The sequence below is a fragment of the Dipodomys merriami genome, unplaced genomic scaffold (genome assembly GCF_024711535.1).
Source record: "Dipodomys merriami isolate MVZ:Mamm:240054 unplaced genomic scaffold, mDipMer1.0.p SCAF_45, whole genome shotgun sequence".
NCBI lineage: Eukaryota > Metazoa > Chordata > Mammalia > Rodentia > Heteromyidae > Dipodomys > Dipodomys merriami.
In genome coordinates this window covers 1,318,101-1,343,222 of record NW_027206013.1, presented here as the reverse complement: position 1 = coordinate 1,343,222, position 25,122 = coordinate 1,318,101, and the positions used below count along the sequence as shown (strand labels likewise).

General features: G+C 48.3%; 1 protein-coding gene across 5 annotated transcripts; it reads right to left on the bottom strand.

Annotated features, from left to right (window-relative positions):
• Positions 1-489: 489 nt before the first annotated feature.
• Positions 490-24,639, bottom strand: Top3b (DNA topoisomerase III beta). 5 transcript variants are annotated; one of them, XM_069994245.1, is made up of 18 exons: positions 24,564-24,639; positions 18,888-19,056; positions 17,665-17,796; positions 15,351-15,457; positions 13,962-14,036; positions 12,252-12,448; positions 11,485-11,641; positions 10,506-10,619; positions 9,039-9,129; positions 7,531-7,685; positions 7,292-7,397; positions 5,510-5,656; positions 5,231-5,404; positions 3,758-3,886; positions 3,023-3,172; positions 2,585-2,685; positions 1,961-2,162; positions 490-1,068 (listed from the first exon to the last, which is right to left on the bottom strand). In XM_069994245.1, exons 2-18 carry the CDS (start codon positions 18,955-18,957, stop codon positions 587-589), a joined length of 2,589 nt encoding a protein of 862 aa, XP_069850346.1. In that variant the 5' UTR covers positions 18,958-19,056; positions 24,564-24,639; the 3' UTR covers positions 490-586. The 5 variants fall into 5 exon arrangements, with proteins under 5 accessions (XP_069850346.1, XP_069850347.1, XP_069850348.1 ...); XM_069994246.1 differs by lacking the exon at positions 24,564-24,639 and adding an exon at positions 24,351-24,451; XM_069994247.1 differs by lacking the exon at positions 24,564-24,639 and adding an exon at positions 20,245-20,301.
• Positions 24,640-25,122: the final 483 nt, after the last annotated feature.

The window sequence follows — 25,122 nt, the reverse complement described above, 5'->3', positions numbered from 1 at the left end:
TTTGGCCTAGAGAATAGGTTCTAAACCAGTCACATGATCATCTTCAATGTGGCTTCCAGCTGTCTCTGAGACAGTCCAGGTTTGTTATGCACACAAGCACCACATGCTGAGATTGCTTGGAACTGCGGAGTTGGGAGCCTCAAGCATACAAGAGTAGGGTCAGAATGGTGGGACCCAGGCCAAGGAGATTCATGAGCTAGGGCCAAGAAGACATTGCTCAACCCTGCTTGCTACAGCTGGCCTCATCTTAGGACACCTGCTGGACTGCTGATGTTCACTTCCTCAAGGCCTCAGGCTGCTTCTACTGTTCCTGTCCTGAGGTGGACTAGTAGCTGCAGACTGGACTGGCTGTATTCTCTAGTTGCTAAGATGGCAGGCTCGTAGGGTCTGGGCAGTGTAAAGAGTGCTCTAGATGTACACAGAATGCCCTGAAGGGGACACCAGAACCTCTGATCTTTCACCAGCAAAAGTCCCCAAGCTTCTTTTTCTAGAGAAGACAGAACAGTTTTAATGGTCTCAGGGGCTCAGAAACAACCATGATGCCGTGTCTGCATCAAGCTGGAGTCAGAGCAAGGGAGGATGGGAGTTATACAAAATAGGCAGCCAGGGCTGACATCTTGTCCTTTGGTCGCCTTGGGTTGGGCTTCCCTGGGGGGCGTCGGCCCCTGGCCCGCCCTCTGCCCTGCCTCCTCCCAGGCCCACCCCGGTGCATGGGGTGGCAGGAGGCTGCATGCTTCAGCTCCACCAGTTCCTGGAAGATGGGGTCACAGAAGACACAGCCTGTGTGTTGTGTCTCATCTCCGGGGAGGGGGGATTTGGCTTTGTTGAAGTCCACGTCCAGCAGGGCAGCCTCACAGGTGTTGCAGGTCTCAGCAGACACTCGCACACGGTGGGCGTTCTCAAAGCAGTGTGCCACCACGTTGCATTTGTTGCAAGCTACTTTCCACTTGGGGCCGGAGGTGGGATCCAGCACCAAGACCCCACTCTCGCACTCCACGCACTGACCGATGCCCAGCATGCTCAGCGAGTGTTGGCAGGTGGGGTGTGTACACTCATTGCAGCCCATGCCTGAGGGAGAAGGGAATCGTGCAATGCTCAACTGCCTCTCCTTGCCCTCCCCACAGATCCCAGATCCCCCCTCAGCCTTTTCTCAACGTCTCAAACCCTGGATCCCTGTCCCAGTATCTTGTGCTCTTTTTGGCTTTGCTCCTGGAGTTTCTTTGCTTATATTGGCTCTGTGATCCTAAGTCCCCAACTCCCATCACCCCGTTCTCTACTTATCAAGTCTCCTTGATTTTCAAGGGGCCCCAGGCTAATGCCTTTTTAGCAGATTCTAGCCAGGTCTATCCTACTCTCTCTGTAGCTAATTACTGCCCTCATGTCACTGGACTGCATGCTCTGGACGCTTCTGGAGCACAGGGACAGGCCCTCAATTACCCAGGCAGACTGGATGAAGACCGAGATCTCAAGGGTCCCCTCCAGATCTCTGGTAAAGTGGGCAAATGCTTCACTGCTGCTGGTCCCTAATCTGTGGTAGGAGATGGTTACCCCTGAGAGTTTGCAGTGTGCTGCCCGTGCTGGGTCCAGGGTGCCCTGGACACAATGCAAAGACAGATAGGGCTGAGGGTGCCCTGCTTGCTGAGTGGCCCAACCTGCTGCTGCCTCTCACTCATCCCAATTAATGAGGGGCTACAGCTTCCTCCTGGCCTAGATCCTGAGGAAGCAGCTGTCTAGAGTTTCCTGCCCAATTAGGACACAGGCAGAATCAGTCAGGCTGGCAGCATCACACACATTCCCTGGGTTTCTGTCAGGGAAGACTTAGAAAGAGCCATGGTGAGGGATCCTCAGACTCTGACTTGGTGTGACACTGGAGCTGAACACAGAGAGGGCAGATCCCTCACCAGGGGTGAGGGTTGGCCATGCTGGGGGAGATGACAGCAGGACCAGGTACCATACTCACCTTTCTTCATGTCTCGGAAGGGTGGGTGGTTGTAGCAGTAGGGGCACAGTGGGTAACTCTTGCCCCGGGAGCCAGAGGACCACAGGACCAGCTCAAAGTCATCTAATGGGCACCGCAACTCCTTGTAGAGCTTGATGGTACCATTCTGGGGGAGGGTGTAGGTCTCATCGCAGTGGGAGCAGTGCAGGCGGCTGGGCTTGGCCTATGATGGCAGCAGGAGCGACACAAGGGTTGCTGGGGCCCTGTTCTACCTTCCTTCCCCTCACATCACAGACTAATCCGTGTCAGAACATGGACTGCACTAACAGGCAAGGATCTCTCAACTTTCCACTTGAGCCTCTGGACAATCTGCTCTATACATTATGACAGGAAGACCAGAAGCCCTGGAAGAAATGTGGTAGAAAGAAATGGACAGTGTGTGTCTGTGTGGCTTAATGGCTTATGTGTGCTCTAGGTCATGGGCACACTGTGGGAGATTGTTGGTTGCTGATTTAGGCCTTTTGATCATTCTGTTATTATGCGTGACTTAACAAAGCAGAGGCTTAGGAGGTGACAGGACTTCCTGAGTCAATGCACAAGAGCACTGTGGCCATGAGGGGTGGTCCCAGCGCATTGCCTTCTTACCTGGATGTACTTCATGAACCGATGGCACTTCCCACAGCGTGAGAGGGGCTTGCCTGTGGCTGCCAGGGGTGAGAAAGATACCTCCATCAACTCGTCCATTCCTGCAAGCAAGCAGATTATAAGGGAGTCCTATCTCCCCTGCTCTGGCAGCCTACCCTTTCACAGGAGGCTAAGGGGAAATTGTGGGCTAGAAGTGAGAGGCCACCACACACAGTCAGGACTGAGAATCTGAGTGGTGGGAGCAGGAGAGCTCAGCACCACTTGTCAGGTATGAAGTGTGCTGCTGGTGCTGTGTGTGGAGTTGACTCAATGGTAACTGGACAGCTGGCATCAGTGTCAGGGCCTGTGGAGGCCTAGAATCCAGAGCTGGGAGAGAGCCTTGTCTGGATTCCCTGAGGGACCAGCCTCTGGTGAGGGGTGGGAAAGAGGCAGAATTACCAGCAATGGAGTCTACGAAGTAGTGGAACTTCCTCTTGAAGATGTCCAGAGTGTGGCCCAGGACTTGGCGGTAGTCAGCCTTACCCTGGGCAATCAGGTTCAGCTGTTTCTCCACTGCACTGCGGATGGTGGGGAGCACCAGTTCTGCGTCTATGAGCAGGCAGATACCACAGTGAGTGCTGGAACCCAGGGTCCAGGCACTGCCATCAGGCGGGGCAAGTGCTGCTGCCAGCTCCCCCTCCAGCTCCTGCTGGTCCTCCTAGTCTCTCCCTAAGTCATCCATCCACAGATATGGATGGCAGGTTTCTACTGCTCCTAGGCCTTTCCTAGGAGCAGGAAATCTTATGGAGAGGCGCCAGAGACATCTTTGTCTAGGATCATGTCACAGATGTAGTCATATTCTTGGGCCAGATTTGTTGGGTGCTTCTCAATCTCCCAGGCCCAGGAGCACCTCCTAGAGACAGAGCTGATGGGCAGCTTAGTGAGGGCTGCAGGCTCAGCAGAGGACTGGCCTACAGGAAGGAGTCTCTTGTCTTTCCCTTTTGGACCTTTTATTTACCATCATGTTTATCACACATTATCTCAAGTCCCTGATCTGGGCTCCTGGGCAGTACTCCACAGTGGGAGTCAGGGCTGGGGCTCACTGTCAGTTCAGGGAGGAGCTAGCCCAGCTGCTGCCTACGGAGAAGCTGGCGTGTTCCTGCAGCATCTTGGATGTGTGACTGAGGGACTCACCAATCTTATAGTAGCCATGCACCAGGACGATGCCAAGGTTGGTGGGCTTGAGCCGGCGGCCACTCTCCACGGTGACATAGTTGCGCTGGCAGATATTGTTGATGTGCACAGGGATACTAGCATCCGTCCCTGGAACACACAGCAATGCCCTAAGTATTCCTGAGCTAGCCTGAACACAACCCATTGGACTGTACACTTACACTTCATCTCTGCTGGTCACAGGGTCCGTACTTCTCAGCATCTCCCAATAATTCATAGGAGGGAGACCTGGGTGTCTCTGGTTCTGAGCTGGGTGAAACACCTTGCATGTACTGCCTTATGAACTCAGGAATCATTATTATAGGATGTTTATTCTAGCCTGACAGCTATGGACAGAGGCTCAGAGGGGTCAATGAACTCTGCCAAGGTCACACAGCTTTTTCTGCAACTATTCAATGTGCCCTTTTTGGCCTTTACCACTTAGAACTAGTGCTCACCCCTCTTAAGAGCAGGGCATACCCCCTCCAAAGGAACTCACAAGCATACTGCTGTACCAGGCTGGCTTTCCCCATTTCCTCTTTTTTGCTAGGTCCCTTCATGATCCCCAAAGCAGACCGCAACTTCCAGGGATGCAATTCCTCCTGCCTTGAAGACTATTCTTTGCAGAGAAGGTGATGATGGTAAGGTTGAGCTACATTTGTTAGTCAGAAAGGCAGAAAGGGAACTCACACTGGCTGCATACTTGCCAGTGCTGGGGGGACATGCATCTTCTTAAGGTAATGCTTTGAGCCTTCCACAGGTGAAAAAATTGGCATCTGAAGGCTAAGAAGCCTGCTGATGTCCCACAGTCCACAAAGGCTGGAGCTGCATGTGGCACTATGAGCATGTGGGGCCCTGAGTGCCCAATGTGTTTTCATCACAGCCGTGGGTGGTGGCTGTTATCAGGTCTTTTCTCTGTAGCCCTGAGGGCCTTAGTCAAAAGAGCCATCTTTACCCACTTTCCTATTTAGAAAGTCAAAGACCCCTTCACTGTCACCAACTGTAGCTTGTTTTGTCTAGACTGCAGTCTTGTGTATGGCTGCCATAAGACATGATATAGGGAAGGATTTGTAAGAAAGAACAGGCCTGTTCTGTTATCAGGAAGGAGTGGATACTGGGGGGGAGCAGCACCCACCCACCACAGCAGGCTGAGGATTGCTCGGTCAGTATATAGCACATTGCCCCAAGTGGAAAGAAGCAGGCTCACAGCCTTTTCCAGAGCACATCCAAATGCTATGAGGACGGAGGCTGCTGGTAAAACCTGTGACTCATTGGGTACCAGGGAAATCCTTAAACTCTGTGGGTGCTAGGCAGCATGTACTGGTCCCACAGTACATATACTTTTGGCCTTAGCACGAGAGCCAGGATGCAAAAGGAAGGCCTTGTGTATGGTTTTTCACAGCAGGCCTGTCTGGAATTGGGGGCCCGGGTCTGGGGTGTAGGCTGGTAACCCACCGATGCCATGCTTCTCCATGAGTGTGATGAGTTCAGCCTCGGTCAGGTAGTCAGGTGGGCTTGTCTGCTTTTCCAGCATCTTCACCTCTGCCACAGAGAAGCTATCTCCTCGCTGGCAGGTGGGCAGGCTCTCCTCCAGTGGCACGCTCTGCCAGGGCATGATCTCTGTGAACCCTAAGGAGACAGCACCATCACTCAGCTTCCCTGGGCCTACTAACCTCAGAATGGATGTGTGCCCATGGATGAGAAAAGGAAGCTCTCTAAGAAAGGCAGCTTTACCTGGGGAAATGACAGTCTTCCCTGAGCAAGTAAAGAGTTCAGGCCCGACTCTGAAGGAGATGGTGCTCTGGAGATACCTGCAGTCGTGGCTGACTGTGGCGATGAAGTGCCTGGTGATGTACTCGTACAGCCTCCATGCATCACCCCCTGTAGAAAACCCACAGCCAATCACCTTGGCTGGTCAGACCTCCAATACCCTCCCTCCAGAAACAGGGTCTTGGTACAGATAACAGAGAGAAGAAAAATGCATAGCAGGAGCTGGGCACTGGTGGCTCATGCCTGTAATCCTAGCATCCTAGATGGCTGAGATCTGAGGATCAAGGAAGTGGCACTGTGGCTCAAGTGACAGAGTGCTTGCCTTGAGCTGAAGAGCTGAGGGACAGTGCGCAAGCCCAGAGTTCAAGCCCCACATATGAAAAAAAAACAAAAACCACAGTAGGGAAACCTGCCTCATGACTGGGTAGTCCCTTCACAGCTACAGCTCTCACCTCCGTCATCTTTTTCCAGTGGGGCTGCCCTGTCGGACCCAGCCTGTCCTTGCCCCATCTAGTGACATGCTGCCCATCCTGCATACTCAGGCACAGAGGCTCCACTTGTACTGCTTTCCCTTTCCTGCCCAACCTTCTGGCCCACAGGTCATTAGTATGGCCTTGCACTGGTGGAAGGCAGGTATAGCCCCAACACTAAGCCCTGTCCTTCTGTACCTCATGCCCTTTCCCAGGATGTTGGCACACTGGCCCTTTTCTGACCAGCTATCAGTGCTTCACCATTAGATCTGTGGTGTGGAAGCAAAACTTTCAGGTAAATGTCTCATTTACTCTTGTATGCAGAAGCTAGATCTAAAATACATGGGGACATGATAAATTACATAGGACTCTAGCCATTTACACACAGTGAGACCAAAGGAGGATATTCTTAGGGGAGGAACACAAAGGCAATGCCTATGTGCATCATATAAAATCATATTTATCAAAATGTGCCAGGAAATAGAAACAAGAGGCTTTTTTTTTCTTTGTTGTTATTTTTGCTTGCTGTTCTTTTTATCTTGTTTATCTGTCTTTGGGAAGATAAGGGAGGGGCAGAAATGAAGGGACAAAAGGGTGAACAAATGTAGCAGTGGTACACACTAGACACTATGTTGAAAATGAACTACACAATTTGAGGGTGGGGATAAGAGGGAAAAAACGAGAAAGAACAAGGGAAGGGGTGTCACTGTCCAAAGAGAAATGTACTCATTACCTGACTTGTGTAACTGTAATCCCTCTGTACACCATAAAAATTTTTTAAAAAGGGCTGGGAATGTTGGCTTAGTGGTAGAGTGCTTGCCTAGCATGCATGAAGTCCTGGGTTCCATTCCTCAGTATCACATAAACAGAAAAAGCCAGAAGTGGTGCTGTGGCTCAAGTGGGTAGAGTGCTAGCTTTGAGCAAAAGAATCTCAGGGTTCAGTCCCCAGGACTGGCAAAAAAGAAGAAGAAGAAGCAGAAGCAGCAGCAGCAGCAGGAGGAATAGAAAAAGGAGGAGGAGAAGAGAAAACCCTCCAAACTGTTCACGACAAACAAACAAAAACAACTTAAACTTTCAGGCAAACTTCTCATCAAGCTGGGGACAAATGGGCACAGAAGGAACAACTCCTCACCCCCCTTTGCTTCCCCGCCCAGCCCCCATACTGCTGACAGAACCTGACCCTGTCCAATGAGGCTGTAGGGCTTTGGTCTTCCCATCCTGGGAGTTTGACAAGTGTGAGGTGAGTGTGTGCACAGGAAAAGGGGATATTGAATACCTAATTCAGCTTCTGTGGCAGACCTCATAGGGGTTATAGGGGGGTGGTCACCAGCATCATGGCCTTTCCGAGGGCGGTTGATACCTTCTGCTAACAACTGCTTCACCTGAGGAAGAGAGGGCAGAGCTGAGTCTGGACTTGGCCACTTCCCAGCAGTCTTGGGTGGCCAAAGTGCTTGAATCTGTCCCAAGCCTCCCGTAGCTATAGGTTTGTGCAGGGGCAGGGTGCATTTCACTCACTGTGTCTGCCCAGTAGGGGTGGTTGGCCTGTTGCCGCAGAGAGCCCTTCAGGTCAAAGTTCTCAGGGTAGTGGGTGGTCTCTGTCCGTGGATAGCTGATGTAACCCTGGGTGTACAACCGCTCAGCCGTTTGCATGGCATGCTGGGGTCCCATGCCTATGAAAAGCAGGAGACTCAGCTGGCTTGGAATGTGGTGATGGTCAGGTGCCTGCCCTCAACCCTGGGCACTCTTGCTGCCCACCCCACAAGGTAGCCAGATGTCCATGCCAGGTAGCCTGTCAAAAGGCTTAAGTTCTAAACCTATGAGGGTTTCCTCCATAGCACCACCCTCAAAGTGCTCATGGTAGAGAGGAAGCTATGGCATTGGAATACTGTTCCCCAGGCCTTGGGGTTGTTAAGCCCATCAGGATGATGACAAAGTGCATATCCTTGGTGATGAGTCCGTCTTCATGGATCTGGGCTGAGGGAGGGTGAGCCCTGCTGCTCCTAACCACAGGAGGCTAGTGAGCTCTTGGATGGAGTCACTGCCCTGGAAGGACCTTGGAGACATTTCTCTGAGGAGACAGTACTCATGCCTTTCTATAGTGCCTAGAGGCTGTACTCAGCACAATCTTCTTCTCATAACTGAGGGAATCAGATTCAGGGAGACAATGCTCGCATTGTTTCTAGCTGGCCAAGGCTCTCCCATGCACTAGCTAAAGCTGCTTGGGGACTCTAATATTATATCCCTTTCTGGTAGTGGCCAGTATCACCACTGCTATTGTTTGTTTGTTTATTTATTTATTTATTTATTTTGGTCCAGTCGTGGGGCCTGAACTCTGGGCCTGGGTGCTGTCCCTCAGCTCTTCAGCTCAAGGCTAGAGCTCTACCACTTGAGCTACAGCGCCACTTCCGGCTTTTTTTTTCTTTTTGTTTATGTGGTGCTGAGGAATCGAACCCAGGGCCTCAGGCATGCAAGGCAAGCACTCTACCACTGAGCCACCTTACCACTGCTATTGTTCAGACACACCATTTCATATATAATCTCTACAGCAAAGAGATGGGTAATATCATTCCCATTTTCTCAGGGGGAAACCAAGACTCAGGAACATGAACAAAGTGGCCAGTGAGGAGGAGAGTGGATCAGAGTTTATCTCTGCAGCTGGACCTCCAGGGTATAATGCCTTTAGGAAGCTTTCTGTTGGTCCAGTGATTACACGAGGGCCCTGTCTTGAAGTGGCCTCCACATATTTAGTGCTGGCACTAGCTATTGAATATTAGGAAATAGTCTGTTTTCTTTTCCCCCACATAAATTCGAAGACACTATGGAGTCTTAAGTAACAATCCTAAGGAATGATTTGTTTGTACTCAAGATCTTAAGAGATGAGGCTCAGACTCAAAGCCTGACATTACAGCTTGAAAAGTACTCAGCGCCTCTGAGAGTGTTGGCAACACCTGCACTGGGGCTAGTCAGATCTGCAATGGCCTGCAAGACATCTTTGGAGACTTTTTAGAGATGGCCCTACATACCCAGTGCAGAGCTAGCCACACGCAACATCTCCACAGTGTTCAGAGCCAGGGGCCTCTGCTTGGCTTTTTCTTTCCTGCTTGTAGCCTCCACCTGGAAGACAGGACAGGCTGATTGATTCTGTGGTGGAGAGAGGGTATAATAAAGGGAATCAAGATGTGTGAGTAAAGCGTCTAGATGCATTCATTTGGTCTCCCTGCTTCTGAAATATATTCTTCCTAGCAATCTGAAGACTGGACTGAATATTTATTCAGGACCAGGAAAGAAAAACGAACTAAGATTCTTTTTGAAGGAGAGAAAATCTGGAGGAAAGGAAATGAGTCAGGGAAGCAGCTACAGATGTAAATGCCATTTGTCAACCAGGAATGGAGTATGTGGCTGCTGTTCACTGCTGAGTGCTGACTGGGCAACTGGTATTGCTATGGCTTCTGATTTTTCAAGAGATGCTGCAAGTCAGGATTTTTATGGGAAAGCTCACAAATTTTAAGTTGGTAATTATTCCGAAACTTATAGATCTTGGGCTGGTTAAAGAGAAGACATTTGTGGGCTATACTTGCTGGGCAAGCTTATCACTTTCTACAGCTCTTGCCTTTGCCAATTGCACGTAGACTGGCCAGAGCAGTACATTTTGGATTCTAGATTGACAAATGGGGGTGCTAATGCTGAGGACAACTGTCTATGTTTGGCAGTGGAGGTCATTTAGGTTGGGATTTGGAGGTGGAGACGGGGGCTCTGTGGAAACAGCATGGAACAGTTTCACAAGAAGTTCCAGAAGCAAAAGGGGCAAAATGGCACAAGAGGAAGTGTGAAAGCTGACTGGGGCTGGGATCCTTTTCCCTGCTGGCTGTGTGACTTGGAGCAGGTTCACCCATGTACACACAGGTCCTTATATACAGTTGTTAGCTTTAATAGGACATCTGTGCAGGGGAGTGCCCGGTGGCTCATGCCTGTAATCCTATCTACTCAGGAGGCTGAGATCTGAGGATTGTAGTTTGAAGCCAGACTGGGCAGGAAAGTTCGTGAGATTCTTGCCTCCAATTAGCCACCAAAAAAGTGGAAATGGAGCTGTAGCTTATTTGGTAGAGCACTATCTGGAGCCAAAAAGCTCAAGGACAAGCTCCCAGGCCCCAACTTCAAGCCCCAGGACTGGCACAAAAACAAAACAAAACAAAAAGGGGTATCTGTGAAACAGACTCTTGCCATACAAGATACTGTCCACAGGGTTTGGTGGAAGAAGTCTGGCAGGGTTATAGGTATAGAGCAGGCATGCAGAACTTTGCAGTTACTACATTAGCGGAAATGTCTTAGGAGTGTATGTGCAAGGAACCATTGATCTTTGCAAAAAAGATGCCTGTGTTTCAGAAAGGGGGAGAAAGTTGTGGCCTGGGGTCCTAGCTATTTCTCCTAGAGGCTTTCAGGGTCACTCCCATCCAAGGCAATTGTGATAGGTGTGGGCAGAGCAGGGTCACCTGGGCTTCCTTTTCCAGTTTTGTCATGTTTAAAAACATCTGAGCAATCTCCCGGTCAAACACTCTCACTCGGTCCCAGTCCAAAAGGAGAGATTTGTCTTTATCGGCGTTAACCTGCAGGAAGGACAGAAGGAGAGCTCACTGCCATGCAAGAGAATCTAGGCAGAGGAAACTGGTTTTTATTGCCTAGGACAGTGGTTTCAGGGTTAACATCTCATAGCTATACCTTTGCTACTCAAGCTGACACCCAGTCCTCTCACACCCCTGCAAGCAAACAGGCAGTGGCCTCAGGAGGGTAGCCTGCATTGAGGCTGTATCCTTAAGAAACATTTGGGTTTCCACCCCTTACTATGTCCCTGCTCATCTCCAGTGCCTGGCTAAGCCAGGTGTTCCCCACTGAGGTCCTCAGTGCTGGGCCAACCATAGCAATGCAGGTGTATTTTAAATCTTATGACATACTTTAGGAGGCTTTAGGTTCTAAAGACTTCCAAGAAATTCAAAAGCCCATAGCCTCCCAGGGATGCCCTCATCCTACTTTACTCATTCCACTTCTCCATTATACATCCAGGCCTGGCTGAGCATGGCTGCTGCCACAAAGGTTGCAGTCCCTTTCCTTAGGTACCAAGATCTTTTTTTTTTTTTTTTTTTCAGGTGCCAGTACTGGAGCTTGAACTCAGAGCTTGGGTACTTTCCAAAAGTCTAGCTCTCTACCACTGGAGCCACATTTCTACTTCCAGCTTTTTGGTGGTTAACTGGAGTCTCACAAACTGTACTGCCCAGACTGGCTTCAAACTTTGATCCTTACATCTCAGTCTCCTGAGTAAGTATGTTAACAGGTTTGAGCCACCTGCACCCAGATCAAAGTCCCTCTTGTGTAGTTATTCACGTTGTACTGGGTGTCCTCAGCAGAGGCCTGTAGGAGAATGATGGAGGAAGACTCTCAGAATCCACATGCCAGTAAGACAGAAGGGAAAAGAACCTTGGCCTGTAGCACCCAGTAGGTCTCTGGTTTGAAGGACTGGATTTTATCATGTCTCTCCACACAGAATCCCAGGGTAGGAGTCTGACACGGTCCAAAGGAGATGAGAGAGCTGTCTAAATCACCGTATTTCCCCTGGAAATATTTTGTCTGAAACCTAGAGCGAGTGGTGGGGTTGGAGACAAAAAGACAACTGGTCAAGAATTCACTTCAGCCACTATCATTCCATTCCATATGAGTCACACCTGGGGACCGAGCGGTAAGTAGGGAGATGGCCCAAGGAATGGTTCCTGCTTTAGAAGTCATAGTTGCAGTCAAAAGGAGAGGTGGTGTGTGTGTGTGTGTGTGTGTGTGTGTGTGTGTGTGTGTGTGTGTGTGTGTGTGTGTGTGTGTGTGTGTGTGTGTGTGTGTGTGTGTGTGTGTGTGTGTGTGTGTGTGTGTGTGTGTGTGTGTGTAGTGAGCAGGAGAGTGGCTTTCACATCGTGTGTGTGTGTGTGTGTGTGTGTGTGTGTGTGTGTGTGTGTGTGTGTGTGTGTGTGTGTGTGTGTGTAGTGAGCAGGAGAGTGGCTTTCACATCTTTTACATCCCATCCATGGCACACTGTCTTCTCAGTGGTACCTATGAGATCTATGTCCATTAAACATAGGAGTCTCTTCCAGATTTAAAAACATTACTAGGTGTACATCTGGCTTTCAGAGGCCCAGGGGTGATAAAGGAAGGTGTTCTGGCGACAGGAAGGGTATAGGTATGTGGAAGTCACCCAGCACCTGGTGAAAGCACAGCCGATACGGAGGTCCAGCTCCTGGCGGGCATCCACTGAGAGCGCTTCGTTATGGTCCGGTTCACCCAGGCGGGCCATGGCACTGCAGATATCTGTGTCTGTGATGGAGCTAAACTTGGCCCGGAACACTGTCTTCTCACCACTCTGGGTTTTGTTCATGACAGGAAGAATGACATCGAGGACCTGAGAAGAAGGGGCCTGGCTGAGACTGACCTCAAGGTCTCTGCGTCCTGCTCTACATCTCCATCTTTGAGGCGCGGCTCCTTCTAGGATTAAGTGCCATACTTCCTACTCTTGCTAGACTCTCTTCAATCTTACTGCCTTTCTAGAGGCCTTAGTCTCCCCACAAAACCCTTTCCACATGATTCTTTCACCTTTTGGCTATAAATGTCACCCCATACTCCCTTATTACTACTGTCCTGTCAGAATTTTCTGCTTTCTTCCTCACCCAATCAGGAAATGCTACTGCATGGCCTCCCAAACCATCCCACTTCAGGGAATGCTTGGAAGGGTGTGTGGAACATTTAACTGACTGGAGGAAAGACAGGAAAGGAACAAAGAGGATGAGGAAGTGGGCAAGGATGGGAAGGCCAAGGGGCAAGGATGGGTAGGCTAGCAGAGTCCCAACATTGAGGCTCATTAAGAAGACTGTGCAGGGTAAAAGGAATCCCACCAGAGGCTGGCCATGTAGCATCTTTATAGGGAAGACAGTAAGGCTATGAGCTGCCACCATTTTCCAACACAGATGCAAGCAAAGCTCTAGCTGGCATTGAGTCACAACCTGGCTCTTTGGAGATGGCCAGGAAGGACATGAGGAAGGATGTTGAAATGGGGTTTGCTGAGAGTGCTGCATGAAATGCAGGATTCTTTTTTTTTTTTTTTTGGTGATGGTGGGCTTCAACTCAGGGGCTGGGCTTTTTTTGCTCAGAGCTAGTAGTCTACCCCACAGTGCCACTTCTGGTTTTCTGGGGGTTAACTAGAGATAAGAGTCTCATCGACTTTCCTGCCTGGGCTGATTTTGAACTGAGATCCTCAGATCTCAGCCTCCTGTGAGGCTAGGATTACAGGCATAGCCACCAGTGCCCAGTTAGGATTCTGAGTTTTTGTGACCTACTTGAGGTGGGTCAGGCCCAGGAGGCAGCTGAGGTACAGGGACATGGAGGTGTCCTGGTAGGAACCACACCCTGAGAGGTCCCAGTGAAGCCATGAGTTTGCCAGGGGCAAGGTCAGCACAAGGGGGCACTTGCCTACCTTCAGGGAGGGCTCCTGGGACAAGATGGGAGAGGTGGAGGGTGTTCTAAGTGGAGATAATATGTGATGGCAGGAGATGAGAAAAATAAAGCCTGGGAAAGGAGTGTGGTGCCAAAATGGTCAAGCACATCAGCTGAAAGGCTGAAAGGAACTAGTTAGGTCCATGATACTGAAAATTAACACAGTCCATCTGAAACTCAAATCCACCTAGAAAATTCTGCCACCTGATGCTCACTCATACCATGTGTCTCCATTAAAAAGAAGCACAATCACCCTTTGTAGAGCCTATGTATTTAAAACTATAGAACTTCTAAAATAAAGGGTGTCAGGATTGGCATTTTTAAGCCACTAAATTCCAACTTTAGCAGCAGAAATGGTGTGATAGTGAGGGGCAGGGAGGGTGGCAGAAAGACCAAAAGCAAACCCAAGTGGGCTCTTGGCTCACCTCAAAGCAAATGTTCTCCCCTTCTTTGTCACAGTCCAGCCACAGCACGATGTAGTCACAGCCTCTGCCTTCTACCTGCCATGCAACACACATTAATATCCACCTGCCAGAGGTCCAGCCCTGAAATTCCTCAGGAGTAGAAAGCAGGTCCTGGAGGTTTGAGCTTCCTACAGAAGGACTGATGCCAGAGCTGAGCAAGGAGTTTGTTACATGAAGACTGGCTTGGCCATTCTGAAAAGAATCTGGTTCAGAAAGGCTGGTTTCATTGGATCAAAAAAAATTAAACTTGCAATATGATTTTTTTTTTGGTTATTTGTTTTGGCGTTTATTCCATGGTCACAGAACAGGGCATGCACGTGCTATGTTCTACAATTTTCAGAGAGCAATAAAAGACTGAAGAGGATTTACTGAAGTTTTTCTTTCTAGGTATTCTACCACTTGAGCCAGTGTCTCCCCTTCCCCCACAAACCTTTAATTTTTACTTTTTTTTGGACAATGTCTTGCATTTTTGTCCAACTTGGACCACAGTCCTCCTACCAATGCCTTCATGTAAGTGGGATAACAGAACTATATCACCAATGCCTGGCTTGTTGGTTGAAATGAAATCTCAAACTTTTTTCCCTTGCTGGCTTTTAGTCACAATCTTCCTGATTTCCACCACCTGGGTTGCTGCACACATAGGTATGAACCATTATGCCTGGCTTCCTTTTCCTGGAATATGCTTTTTATTTATTTATTTATTTTTGGGTGCTAGTCTTAGGGCTTGAACTCAGGTCCTGCCCTTGAGCTTTCGTGCTCAAGGCTAGCACTTTACCACAGCTCCATTTCTGGCTTTCGGTGGCTAACTGGAGATAAGAGTCTCATGAACTTTCTGGCCCTGGTTAGCTTTGGACTATGATTCTCAGATTTCAGCCTTCTGAGTGGTTAGGATTACAGGTGTGAGCCGCTGATGCCCAGCCCACAATGTGTTCTTAATGCTAAAAGCTAAACAATAAGAGAGCTGAAATAAATAACCCTAAATGTCAAAGTGGTTGTCTTGCATCATGGAGTTTGAATATTTTTTTCCTCTATTATCCTTAACTCTATTTTCCAATTTTTATAATACATATGCACTGATTTTAATACTGAGAAAAAAAACCCCTCAACCACACTGTTATAAATATAGAATGTGTGCCCTCAGGGACTGAGTGACAAGGGTGGCAAGGATATGGGTGTGGGTGTGTGTCCTAGGCCTGAAAATGTCTGCTGGGACAGCAGGAAGTGCTCTAAAAGGTGAAATGAGGGCTTCTGTCTGAGATGAGGTTGAGGGCTCAAATCAAAGTGGGCAAAGACAGCAGTGGCCACTTGCAGGAAGGAAGCCAGGGGAGGGACTTCCTGCCCCTCACATACCTGCAGGAACTTCACCATGTTCAACTTGGGGTTGGCTTCCTTCTTCTCTGTGGGGGCTTGGCTGAACAGCTCTGCAGGGTCCACCTTGTCCCACTTGTTGTACTTTCCTGCCAATCACAGCCACAGTGACAAGAGTCTCACTTAACAGCTTATAAAGGCTTGGCGTCCAGAAAGACAGAGATCTTGGATCTCACAAGAGAGGACAAAGAGGCTTGGAAAACAATTGACCCGGGGTCACCCAACAGTTAGAGGGGAGAGCTGGAATATGGGGTTTTGTTAGGGTGGCCTCTACCCACCTGTCCTTCCTTCCTTTGGGCTGCTAAGCTGATGCTAAAGTTCCAGCTACCCACAGGAACCAAGCAAATTCTTAGCAGGGTTTCCATTCTTTGCCTTGTTTTTGAAGTTTTTCCAGAAGCACTGTTTCTGAAAAGATGGCTTTGCAAAGGCCCCGAACCATACCACTCATGCTATCACCTCTTCTATCCTTGACTACTATAACCCTTTGCCTTCACCCAGCACTCCATGGGGTATAGAAGAGGTGCCTGGTTGTTCCCCGGAGAGGGTCGGTCTCTCTATATAGGCCTCCTATGCAGTACTTCCACCCACTTAAGGCCCAGCTCTGAATGATCTATTCCTTGGCTTTTAGATTGTATTTTTTGCAGCCTGGGAGTAGGGGTTCAGAAAGAGCGAAGTTCAAAGCCTGGCTTTCCAGGATACCCCAAGCTTGGGGTCCAAATGCTTGAATGCATAACTCAGTCGCTCCTGTTATCACTGTTGTGGTAATAAACAGTAAGAATAACTGCCAAGACTTGTACTAGGCCCTGTGCTAAGTGTTCTACCTTTTTTTGTATTCAGCAGTGCTGGGAAATGAGTGACATTATTGTTCTGTTTACATATAAGAAATGACAGGTGGCACTGGTGGCTCATGCTTCAAAGCCAGCTCAGGCAGGAAAGTCCATGAGACTTATCTCCAACTAACCACCAGAAAACTGAACTGGTGCTGTGACTCAAAGTGGTAGAGCTCTAGCCTTGAGCAAAAGAGCCTAGGCCCTGAGTTCAAGTACCATGGCTGACTGGAAAAAAAGAAAAAGAGAAATGACAATTCAGAAGCCCGGTCTCTGCTCTAGTCTCTAGGAAGAAAGTGAGCTGGCAGACTGAGATGCTATAGTGATGATTTATGTAGTCTGAGAGCCTTCCAAGCGATCCTATGCTGGAAGCTCCACACTGGGGTGGAGAGGCAGAGGCTAGAGTCCTTATGTCACTGAAGACATTGCCCTTGAAAGGGATTAAGATAATTTTTTGTGAGACTAAGTTGTTATAAGACCAGGCCCTATCCCTGAATCTCTTTCTGCTCCTCACCTCTATTACATGATCTTCCTCCTTTTTGCAAGTGTTCTGCCACTATCATCTGCCATCACGTCCTCACCAGAGCCTGCATTATGGACTACAGCCCCTAACACTGTGAGTTCAATAGTTAGTCTGTCCCCGGTATTTTGTAAAACAAGGCTATTCTAGCAGTTGGGCTTTTTCTTTTTCTTTTTTTAGTCCCAAGACTGGGAATCAAACTTGGTATGTGATGCTTTTGCTCATTGGCTAGAGCTCTACCAACTGAGTCACACCTCCAACCCAGCTAGACTCTTGTCAGACACAGAGCTCTGCTAGCCCTTTGAAGGAAATGGATAACAAATAATGATACAAAGATGACAAGGACAGCTACCTAATGGCCAATGGCTAACAGTCAACTCAGCAGGAGCAGTAGCCTTCTCTAGAACACCTGTGCAGGTCAGGCTCCTCCTGAGACAGATGCTACCACCTTGTCCACACAGGATGGAAACTGCTGGGAATGGACCCAAGGGTGCTGAGCTCCAGAGCATGCAAGGTTCACCCTGCCACACTTATACTTTCTTTTGGGTCCGGTCATGGGGTCTGAACTCTGGGCGCTGTCCCTCAGCTCTTCAGCTCAAGGCTAGCGCTCTACCGCTTGAGCCACAGCGCCACTTCCGGCTTTTTTTCTTTTTGCTTATGTGGTGCTGAGGAATCGAACCCAGGGCCTCAGGCATGCAAGGCAAGCACTCTACCACTGAGCCACCTTCCCAGCCCCACACTTATACTTTCTATCACACCACAACTATGTGACATTAAGACATGCTTCACAGTTCCATCACCTCTGAGACTGTTATGACCCTGGAAGGACGGTGGAACACCTCATCTAGGAATGCCCAGTCCCTGCTTCATCATGGCCACAACTGGGTGGGAACAGAACTATGGAGGGCTCCCCTTGGCAGGGGAGAGGCAGGCAGAGTGGAGTTCTCACCCAGGAAATCCAAGGTCATCACATGACCACAGACAGACGTCATCTTGAAGTGGACAGGCTGGCCGGCGAAGGTGCCCGTGTACTCATGGACTGAGCAAGCTCCATTCAGACCTTTGTGTGAGGACATGCTCCCTAGGGAGGAGAAGTATAGAGATGGCTGCTGTTGGCTGAGCTGCAGATGTTGTGGAGACCCGAGGGCCAGAGTCATTTTTCTACAGAGCAGGCAATAACATTCCTCAGGCTACTACAGGTCACTAGGTCCTAAGAGATTTGATGTTGCCCAGGGACAAAAGCATCTGTGAACACCAACCATAGTGACTCATGATGTAGAGTTCCAGGCTGCTGGAAGCCAGAGGCAGGCACTTTAGTCTCTTTCTCTGTCTTTTCCACTTCAACTTCTGAATCATTTTATTCAAACTTTTAATATCACCAGAGACCTCCTAATGGTCAACTCCTGGGGTATCTTTTCATTCTGTCCACTGATGGCCTTTGCACCAAACTTTTACAGCTTCTAGGGATGAGATGCTTCCTCTCAGACCCCTCTGAACCTTTGGTGGATGCTTTCTCAGATATACTAGGGGCTCTTCCTAGGTCAAGGTGGATGCCTGCCAAACTTCTAGGAATCCAAGATATAAACATTCTTCCTATTTTGATGGAATTCAAAGACAAAGGGTAAACAGCACACTACCAACCAGCCCACTGGCCAGTACAGGGCACAAGGGACAGAGAGTCTCCCTCCTTCTTCAGTGTCTTGCGAGGACTATGGCTAACAGTAGGCTTACTGGCCACTCTTGAAGGACACGAGGTACAGAGGCTGTGCCTGAAGTCAAGTCAAGGGCTCAGCTGGGAATGGTGGGCACCTAGCAATGACAATGTTCTTAACATTGACTTGTCAAGACTTAAGACTGAGGTGGGTCCTGGCTGTGTTTAAATCCTTCCAGGCTTAGTTCTGTGGCTTGTGACTAAATGCCCCAAACTGGCTCAGGCCTCTAACCACTGCATCTTTCACCTCACAGTGAACCACATCTTACTAATCCTGACAGGCACAAACTGGCACATACCAGGTGTGGAAGCATCCAGGGTAACTTCTACTTAACTGCCTCAGTGGACCCATACTGAGGTAGAATCACTCTTTGGAAAAAGAAATCATCCTAAAAAGGTAAAGACAACTATGCTTTTAGTCCAAAGCAGTAAAGAAGCTTAGTGCTGGTGTGTCTGCCTACCTCGGGAGAGGATCTTGGCGATGGATTGTGCCAGGGATGGCTTTTCTGCCACCATGAGCACCGTCTTCATGGCTCGAGGTTGTCAGGAGTTTTAGTCCTTCACATCCAGATGCAGAAGGGTGACAATGAAGCAGTTCACAAACTATTCTTCTGTGGCCAGTGCTGTCTCCTGAAGCAAAGTACAGTACTGAGAATAGAAATACTTTTAACAAGCCTATTTCACTAACAAGGAAACTTGATTTTTTTTGGTACTAGGATGGAACCCAGGATCCTTTATTGTCAGTCTTGGGATTTGAACTCAGGACCTGGGCACTGTCCCTGAGCTCTTTTGCTCAAGGTTAGCACAATACCACTTTGAACCACAGCCCCACTTCCAATTTTCTGGTGGCTAACTGGTGATAGTCTGTGAGACTTTCCTGTTCTGGCTGGCTTTCAAACACGACCCTCAGATCTCAGCTTCTCGAACAGCTAGAATTACAGGCATGAACCACCAGCACCTGGTTTTTATTTTTTAAAATTAATTTAAATTACTACTATTATTCTTTTGTAGGTCATGGGGCTTGATTTCAGGGTCTAGGCGCTATCCCTGAGTTTTTCTGCTCAATGCTAGTACTCTACCACTTTGAGCCACAAGGCCACTTTCATTTTTCTGGTGGTTAATTGAAGATGAGTCTCATAGACTTTCTTGCCCAGGCTAGCTTGAACTGTGATCCTCAGAGCCTCCTGAGTAGCTAGGATTATAGGCATAAGCCACAAGTACCTGGCTAAAAAATTATTCTGAAATAGGTGTATAAAATAATTTCAACTCAACATATCAATTTGTTTATGCAAACCCAGGAAAGACATACTCTCAGTTCCAGGAAACTCATTTTAGAAAAATCAAAATAAAACAAAACAAAAAACCTGAGTCAGCCAGGTGCTGATGGTTCACGCTTTCTTTCCTAGCTACTCAAAAGGCTAACATGTACAGACAGCAGGTTGAAGCCAGACTAGATAGGAAAGTACACAAGACTCTTATTTCCAACTAACCTCCAAAAAAAAAAAAAAAAAAAAAAGCCAGAAGTGGAGGTGTAGTTCAAGTGGTAGAGAACCAGCCTTGAGCAACAAACAAAAAGCCAAGGGACAGTATCTAGGCCCTGAGTTCAAGCCCTAGTACCCAAACTAAAACAAGACAAACTAACCATACCAAACAATCTGAGGCAAGAAAAAGAGAATTAGGGAAACTGGTGCATGAACATCTGCCCAGGTTAAAGGAAGTGGAAATTTGGATTCATGTTGTGACGTCTACGACTTCAGGTTAATTCTGTCCCTAAATTTACACTTTGGAAGATCGTGGGGCCAATGGACTTGAACTTACAGGCTGAGGCAGTGTGGATACCTGGCCTTCCCCTTGGGTTGGCTCCTCCATATTGGTGGATTCATTTCTTAGAGGGGAGAAGAACAATGGCCTCTCCTGTGTAGAACACAGGCAGATTCTCAGTGTAGGCCTTCAGGTCCTACTGACTTATGACTAGGTCTGGGACACACTAGCTGGCAGCTCCAGCCACCAGTGGAACTCAGGAGCCTCTTCACATTTGCCTTCCCATCTTTTTTTTTTGGGGGGGGGGGTCCGGTCGTGGGGCCTGAACTCTGGGCCTGGGCACTGTCCCTCAGCTCTTCAGCTCAAGGAAAGTGCTCTACCACTTGAGCCACAGCGCTACTTCCGGCTTTTTTCTTTTTTTTTTCTCGGTCATGGGGCTTGAACTCTGGGCCTGAGCGCTGTCCCTCAGCTCTTCAGCTCAAGGCGAGCACTCTACCACTTGAGCTACAGCGCCACTTCCGGTTTTCTGGTGGTTTATTGGAGATAGGAGTCTCACGGTCTCTCCTGCCCGGGCTGGCTTTGAACCGCGATCCTCAGATCTCAGCCTCCTGAGTAGCTAGGATTACAGGCGTGAGCCACCAGCGCCCGGCCCGGCTTTTTTCTTATGTGGTGCTGAGGAATCAAACCCAGGGCCTCATGCATGCAAGGCAAGCGCTCTACCACTGAGCCACCTTCCCAGCCCCTTGCCTTCCCATCTTTATCACTCAAACATGCTCTAGTCAACTTAGGCACTATAATCTAAAACAAATCCATTTGGAGCCTCTATGCTCCTGTGTCCTTGTCTGGAAAATTTTGCCGATCCTGGAGAATAAAGCTTGATAATCCATAGACTCACAGTGAACTGTTTGTTATTTTATTTTTGAGTTTGGGGATTAAACCCAGGATATCAAGGATACTAGGCAAACATTGTACTACTGAGCTAGACCCCCATTTCTTGAATTCTTCAATTTATTTTTGTGTTGCTAAGGATGGAACTCAGGGCTTTATCTCCAATTAGCTACATAAACAAAAACAAACAAAAGGAAGCTGGAAATAGAGCTGTGACTTAAGTGGCAGAGTGCTAACACTGAACAAAAAGTTCAGGGACAGCACCCAGGCCTTGAGGTGAAGCCCCAGGACTGGCACATTTGAGAGTGTGCATGCGCGCGAGCGCACACACGCACACATGCACACACACATGCACACACACACACACACACACACACACACACACACACACAGTTTACTCCTCGATATCCAAATACTATCTACTATCTCCTGTCCCATATCAATTCAAAAAAGATCAAGGATCTTAATGTAAGATGTGAAACTTTGAGACCACTATAGAAAAGAATAAGGAACAAAAAAAGACAACCTGGATCATACTGGCACAGGAAATGATTTTCTGACAGAACTCCAACAGCTCAGCAAATAAGAGTAAGGGTGATGAATAGGAATGCATCAAACTAAACAGCTTCTGCCTATCAAAGGAAACAATCACTAAAGAGACGGCCACCAGGAGAAAAATCTTTGCCAAATATACATCTGGCAAGGGATTAATAACCAAAACATATAGGGGACTCAAAACACTAAACGCTCTAAGAATCAACAATCCAATTAATAAATGAACTCAACAAATTCGCAAAAGGAGTACAAATGGCCAATAAATACATAAAGAGCTGGATGCCAGTTGCTCATACTTGTAATGCTAGCTACTCAGGAGGCTGACATTTAAGGATTACGGTTCAGAGCCAGACTGGGCAGGAAAAGTCCATGAGACTTTTTTTTTTTTTTTTGGTCGGTCGTAGGGTTTGAACTCTGGGCCTGGGCACTGTCCCTCAGCTCTTCAGCTCAAGGTGAGCGCTCTACCACTTGAGCTACAGCGCCACTTCCGGTTTTCTGGTGGTTTATTGGAGATAGGAGTCTCAAGGTCTCTCCTGCCGGGGCTGGCTTTGAACCACAATCCTCAGATCTCAGACTCCTGAGTAGCTAGGATTACAGGCGTGAGCCACCAGCGCCCGGCGAGACTTTTTTAAAGAAAACTATTTTATTTATTTTTTTATTGTGAAAATACCGTATAGAGGGGTTACAATTACATGGGCAAGATAATGAGTACATTTCTTATCAAGCATTGTTGCTTCCTTATTTTCCCTTCCCATCCCTTCTCATCTCCCAACAAGTCCATGAGACTTTTATCTCCAATTAACTACCAGAAAACTGTAAGTGGCACTGTGGCTCAAAATGGTAGAGTGATAGAGCAGACAAAGCTCAGTGACAACACCCAGGGCTTCAGTTCAAGCTCCACCAGCACCAAATGAATGGGGGGCGGGGAGAGAAGGTCATGGCATTAAGATTTTATCTCACTCCAGTCAGAATGGGCATCAAGCAAATGATAACAAATGCTGGTGAGGTTGTAGGAGAAAAGGAATCTTTATAAATTGTTGGTGGGAAAGTAAAAAAGTGCAACCAGTATGGAAGTCAGTATGAAGGTTTCTCAATAAACTAAAAATAGAACTACCATAAGATAGTGATGCCTTCCTTGAGTATATATCTGAAGGAATGAAAGAATACAATAGAGTACTTGCACACTCATGTTTGCTGCTACTTTTCACAAGTCAAGCTATAGAAATAGCTTCGATGCTCTACAATGAATGGAACATGAAAATATGCTATCTATACACAATAGAGTATTATTTAGCCATGAATAATGAGATTATGTCATTTGCAGGGAAATGAACAGAATTGGGATCATCATGTTAAGTTAGGTTCAGAAGGACAAAGACTGCATACTTTCATACGTGGATGCTAGACTTAAAAGATAAACATGTAGGTAATTGTGGGATTGTTTGAGAGGATTAGATGGGGGAGTGGAGAAAAAGAGAATGTTAGAGGGTGAACAATATAGAATACATTGGATGAGTGAAAGCAGATAGTGCAACAAAATTCAGTAAAAGCTGTTGAATAATATGGAGATGGGGAATAGGGAAAATGAGAAGAGCCCAGGAGGTAAATCTGAACTAAGTATGGTATATGCATATGTATAAAACACCAGTGAAACCACTCTGAACAAGTAACACATACTCCTATTGGATGTGCATACTAGCGGAAGGGGAGAAGGCAAACAGAGAATGAAGAAAGTGAATGTGGTCAAAATATGTTCTCCTGTGAAATGGAACCATGAAGTTTGGGAAGGGCAGGAGCTGAGGGAGTGACAGATCAGGTGTCTGTATAAGATACATTGTATGCCTGATTGGTACACTACTAACTCTCATCATCAAGGCCACAATCAGGTATTCATTCTTTGGAAGACATTATGTAGAGAGATTTATTTTCATTCTTCTTTTTTGGTCATCAGTCGTGGAGCTGGGCCTGGAGTCAGGGCCTGGGCCTGTCCCTGAACTCTTTTGCTCTACCACTTTAAGCCACAGCTCCACTTCTAGTTTTTGAGTGGTTATTTGGAAATAAGAGTCTAAAGGGGACTTTTCTGACCGGGCTGGCTTCAAACCATGATCCTTGGATCCAGCCTCCTGAGTAGCTAGGATTACAGATGTGATCCACCAGTGCCCGGCCTCATTCAGTGTCTTTTGAACAAGAGGGCTTAGCATAAAGTGAAGGCCTAAAAGGGGATCTGCAGGAACTTTACCAAAAACACTCACAGAATCAGGAAAATAATTTCTCAAGCCCTTTCACTTTACTAGGCATACTATAGCTATAAACACCGTTTTCTTTCATCTACCAGCAGCTCCGTGGGGATGTAAACATTAAAAACCAAGAGTAAAATGAGGTTCAAAACAATTCAGAGCCCTGGACAAAGGAACCCCCAGGGCTCCCTGGCCAGCAAGCTCAAGTTGGGCTATTCTGTCAGTCCCATTTCCAAAAGCAGGGGGTAACGAAAAGGTAGGGAGGCAGCCCATCACCTTCCCTTTCATCTTTGGAAAAGTTTTTGCCTTCCTCCTTGGAAACGGCATCAAGAGAACCAAGCTGCAGGCCAGGAGGAAGCAAGTAGAACGCATGGGGTAGACTGCAGACTTAGAGACTTCATCGACTTTTTCGGGCAGCTGCACAGGCTTCCTCCCGTCATCCGTAACCCCCCCCCCCCCATCCTCGAGCCTCAGTTTTCCTACCCTGTGAGCCTGGGAGAGCAGACCTCGCTCAAGTGAGAGCGAGGCGGCATGGGAAGGTCCGATGACTAGTTTTGACCGTAGCACGCCTGAGTAAAGCCGCGCTTCCCGCGTCCCGCAGCAGCCCGCGTAAGGCCGCCGCCCGCCGCCCGCCGCCCGCCGCCCGCCGCCCGCCGCCCGCCGCCCGCCGCCCGCCGCCCGCCGCCCGCCGCTCACCCGCAGACGCGGAACGTCCCTCCTTTAAAGCGGCTCGGCTCAGGGAGGCTTTCTGAAACCCCTACTTCCGGATCCGGTCGCTTCTGGAGTCCCGCGGCTATAGTCCTCCGATGTCCTCCGATGTCAGTGTCCGCGAGTTCCGCAACTGGCGCGTTCCGTGTTCAGGACTGCCGTGGGAATGCGATCTGCCGCGATCTGCAGCCATCTACCGCGATCTGCAGGGGTCAGTCCTTCCCGACCTGCTCCTTTGTAGTCTGTAGTCGGGGGGTGAGGTGGGTGGGCAAATCCTCCATCTAGGTTCTTTCTCAATACAAGGAACACGATAATGATCATTGTCATTATAACAACTATGAAAAGTTGTACGCAAATGTTATTAATACTTTTTACTTTTATATTTGTGCTGTCCTGGGTCTTGAACTCAGGGTCGGGGTGCTGTCCCTAACTTTTTTTTTTCTTTTCTTTACCATTTGAGCCACAGCTCCACTTCCTGTATTTTGGCTTCAAACCTTGATCCTCAGATCTCAGCCTCCTGAGTAGCTAGGATTACAGATACGTGCCA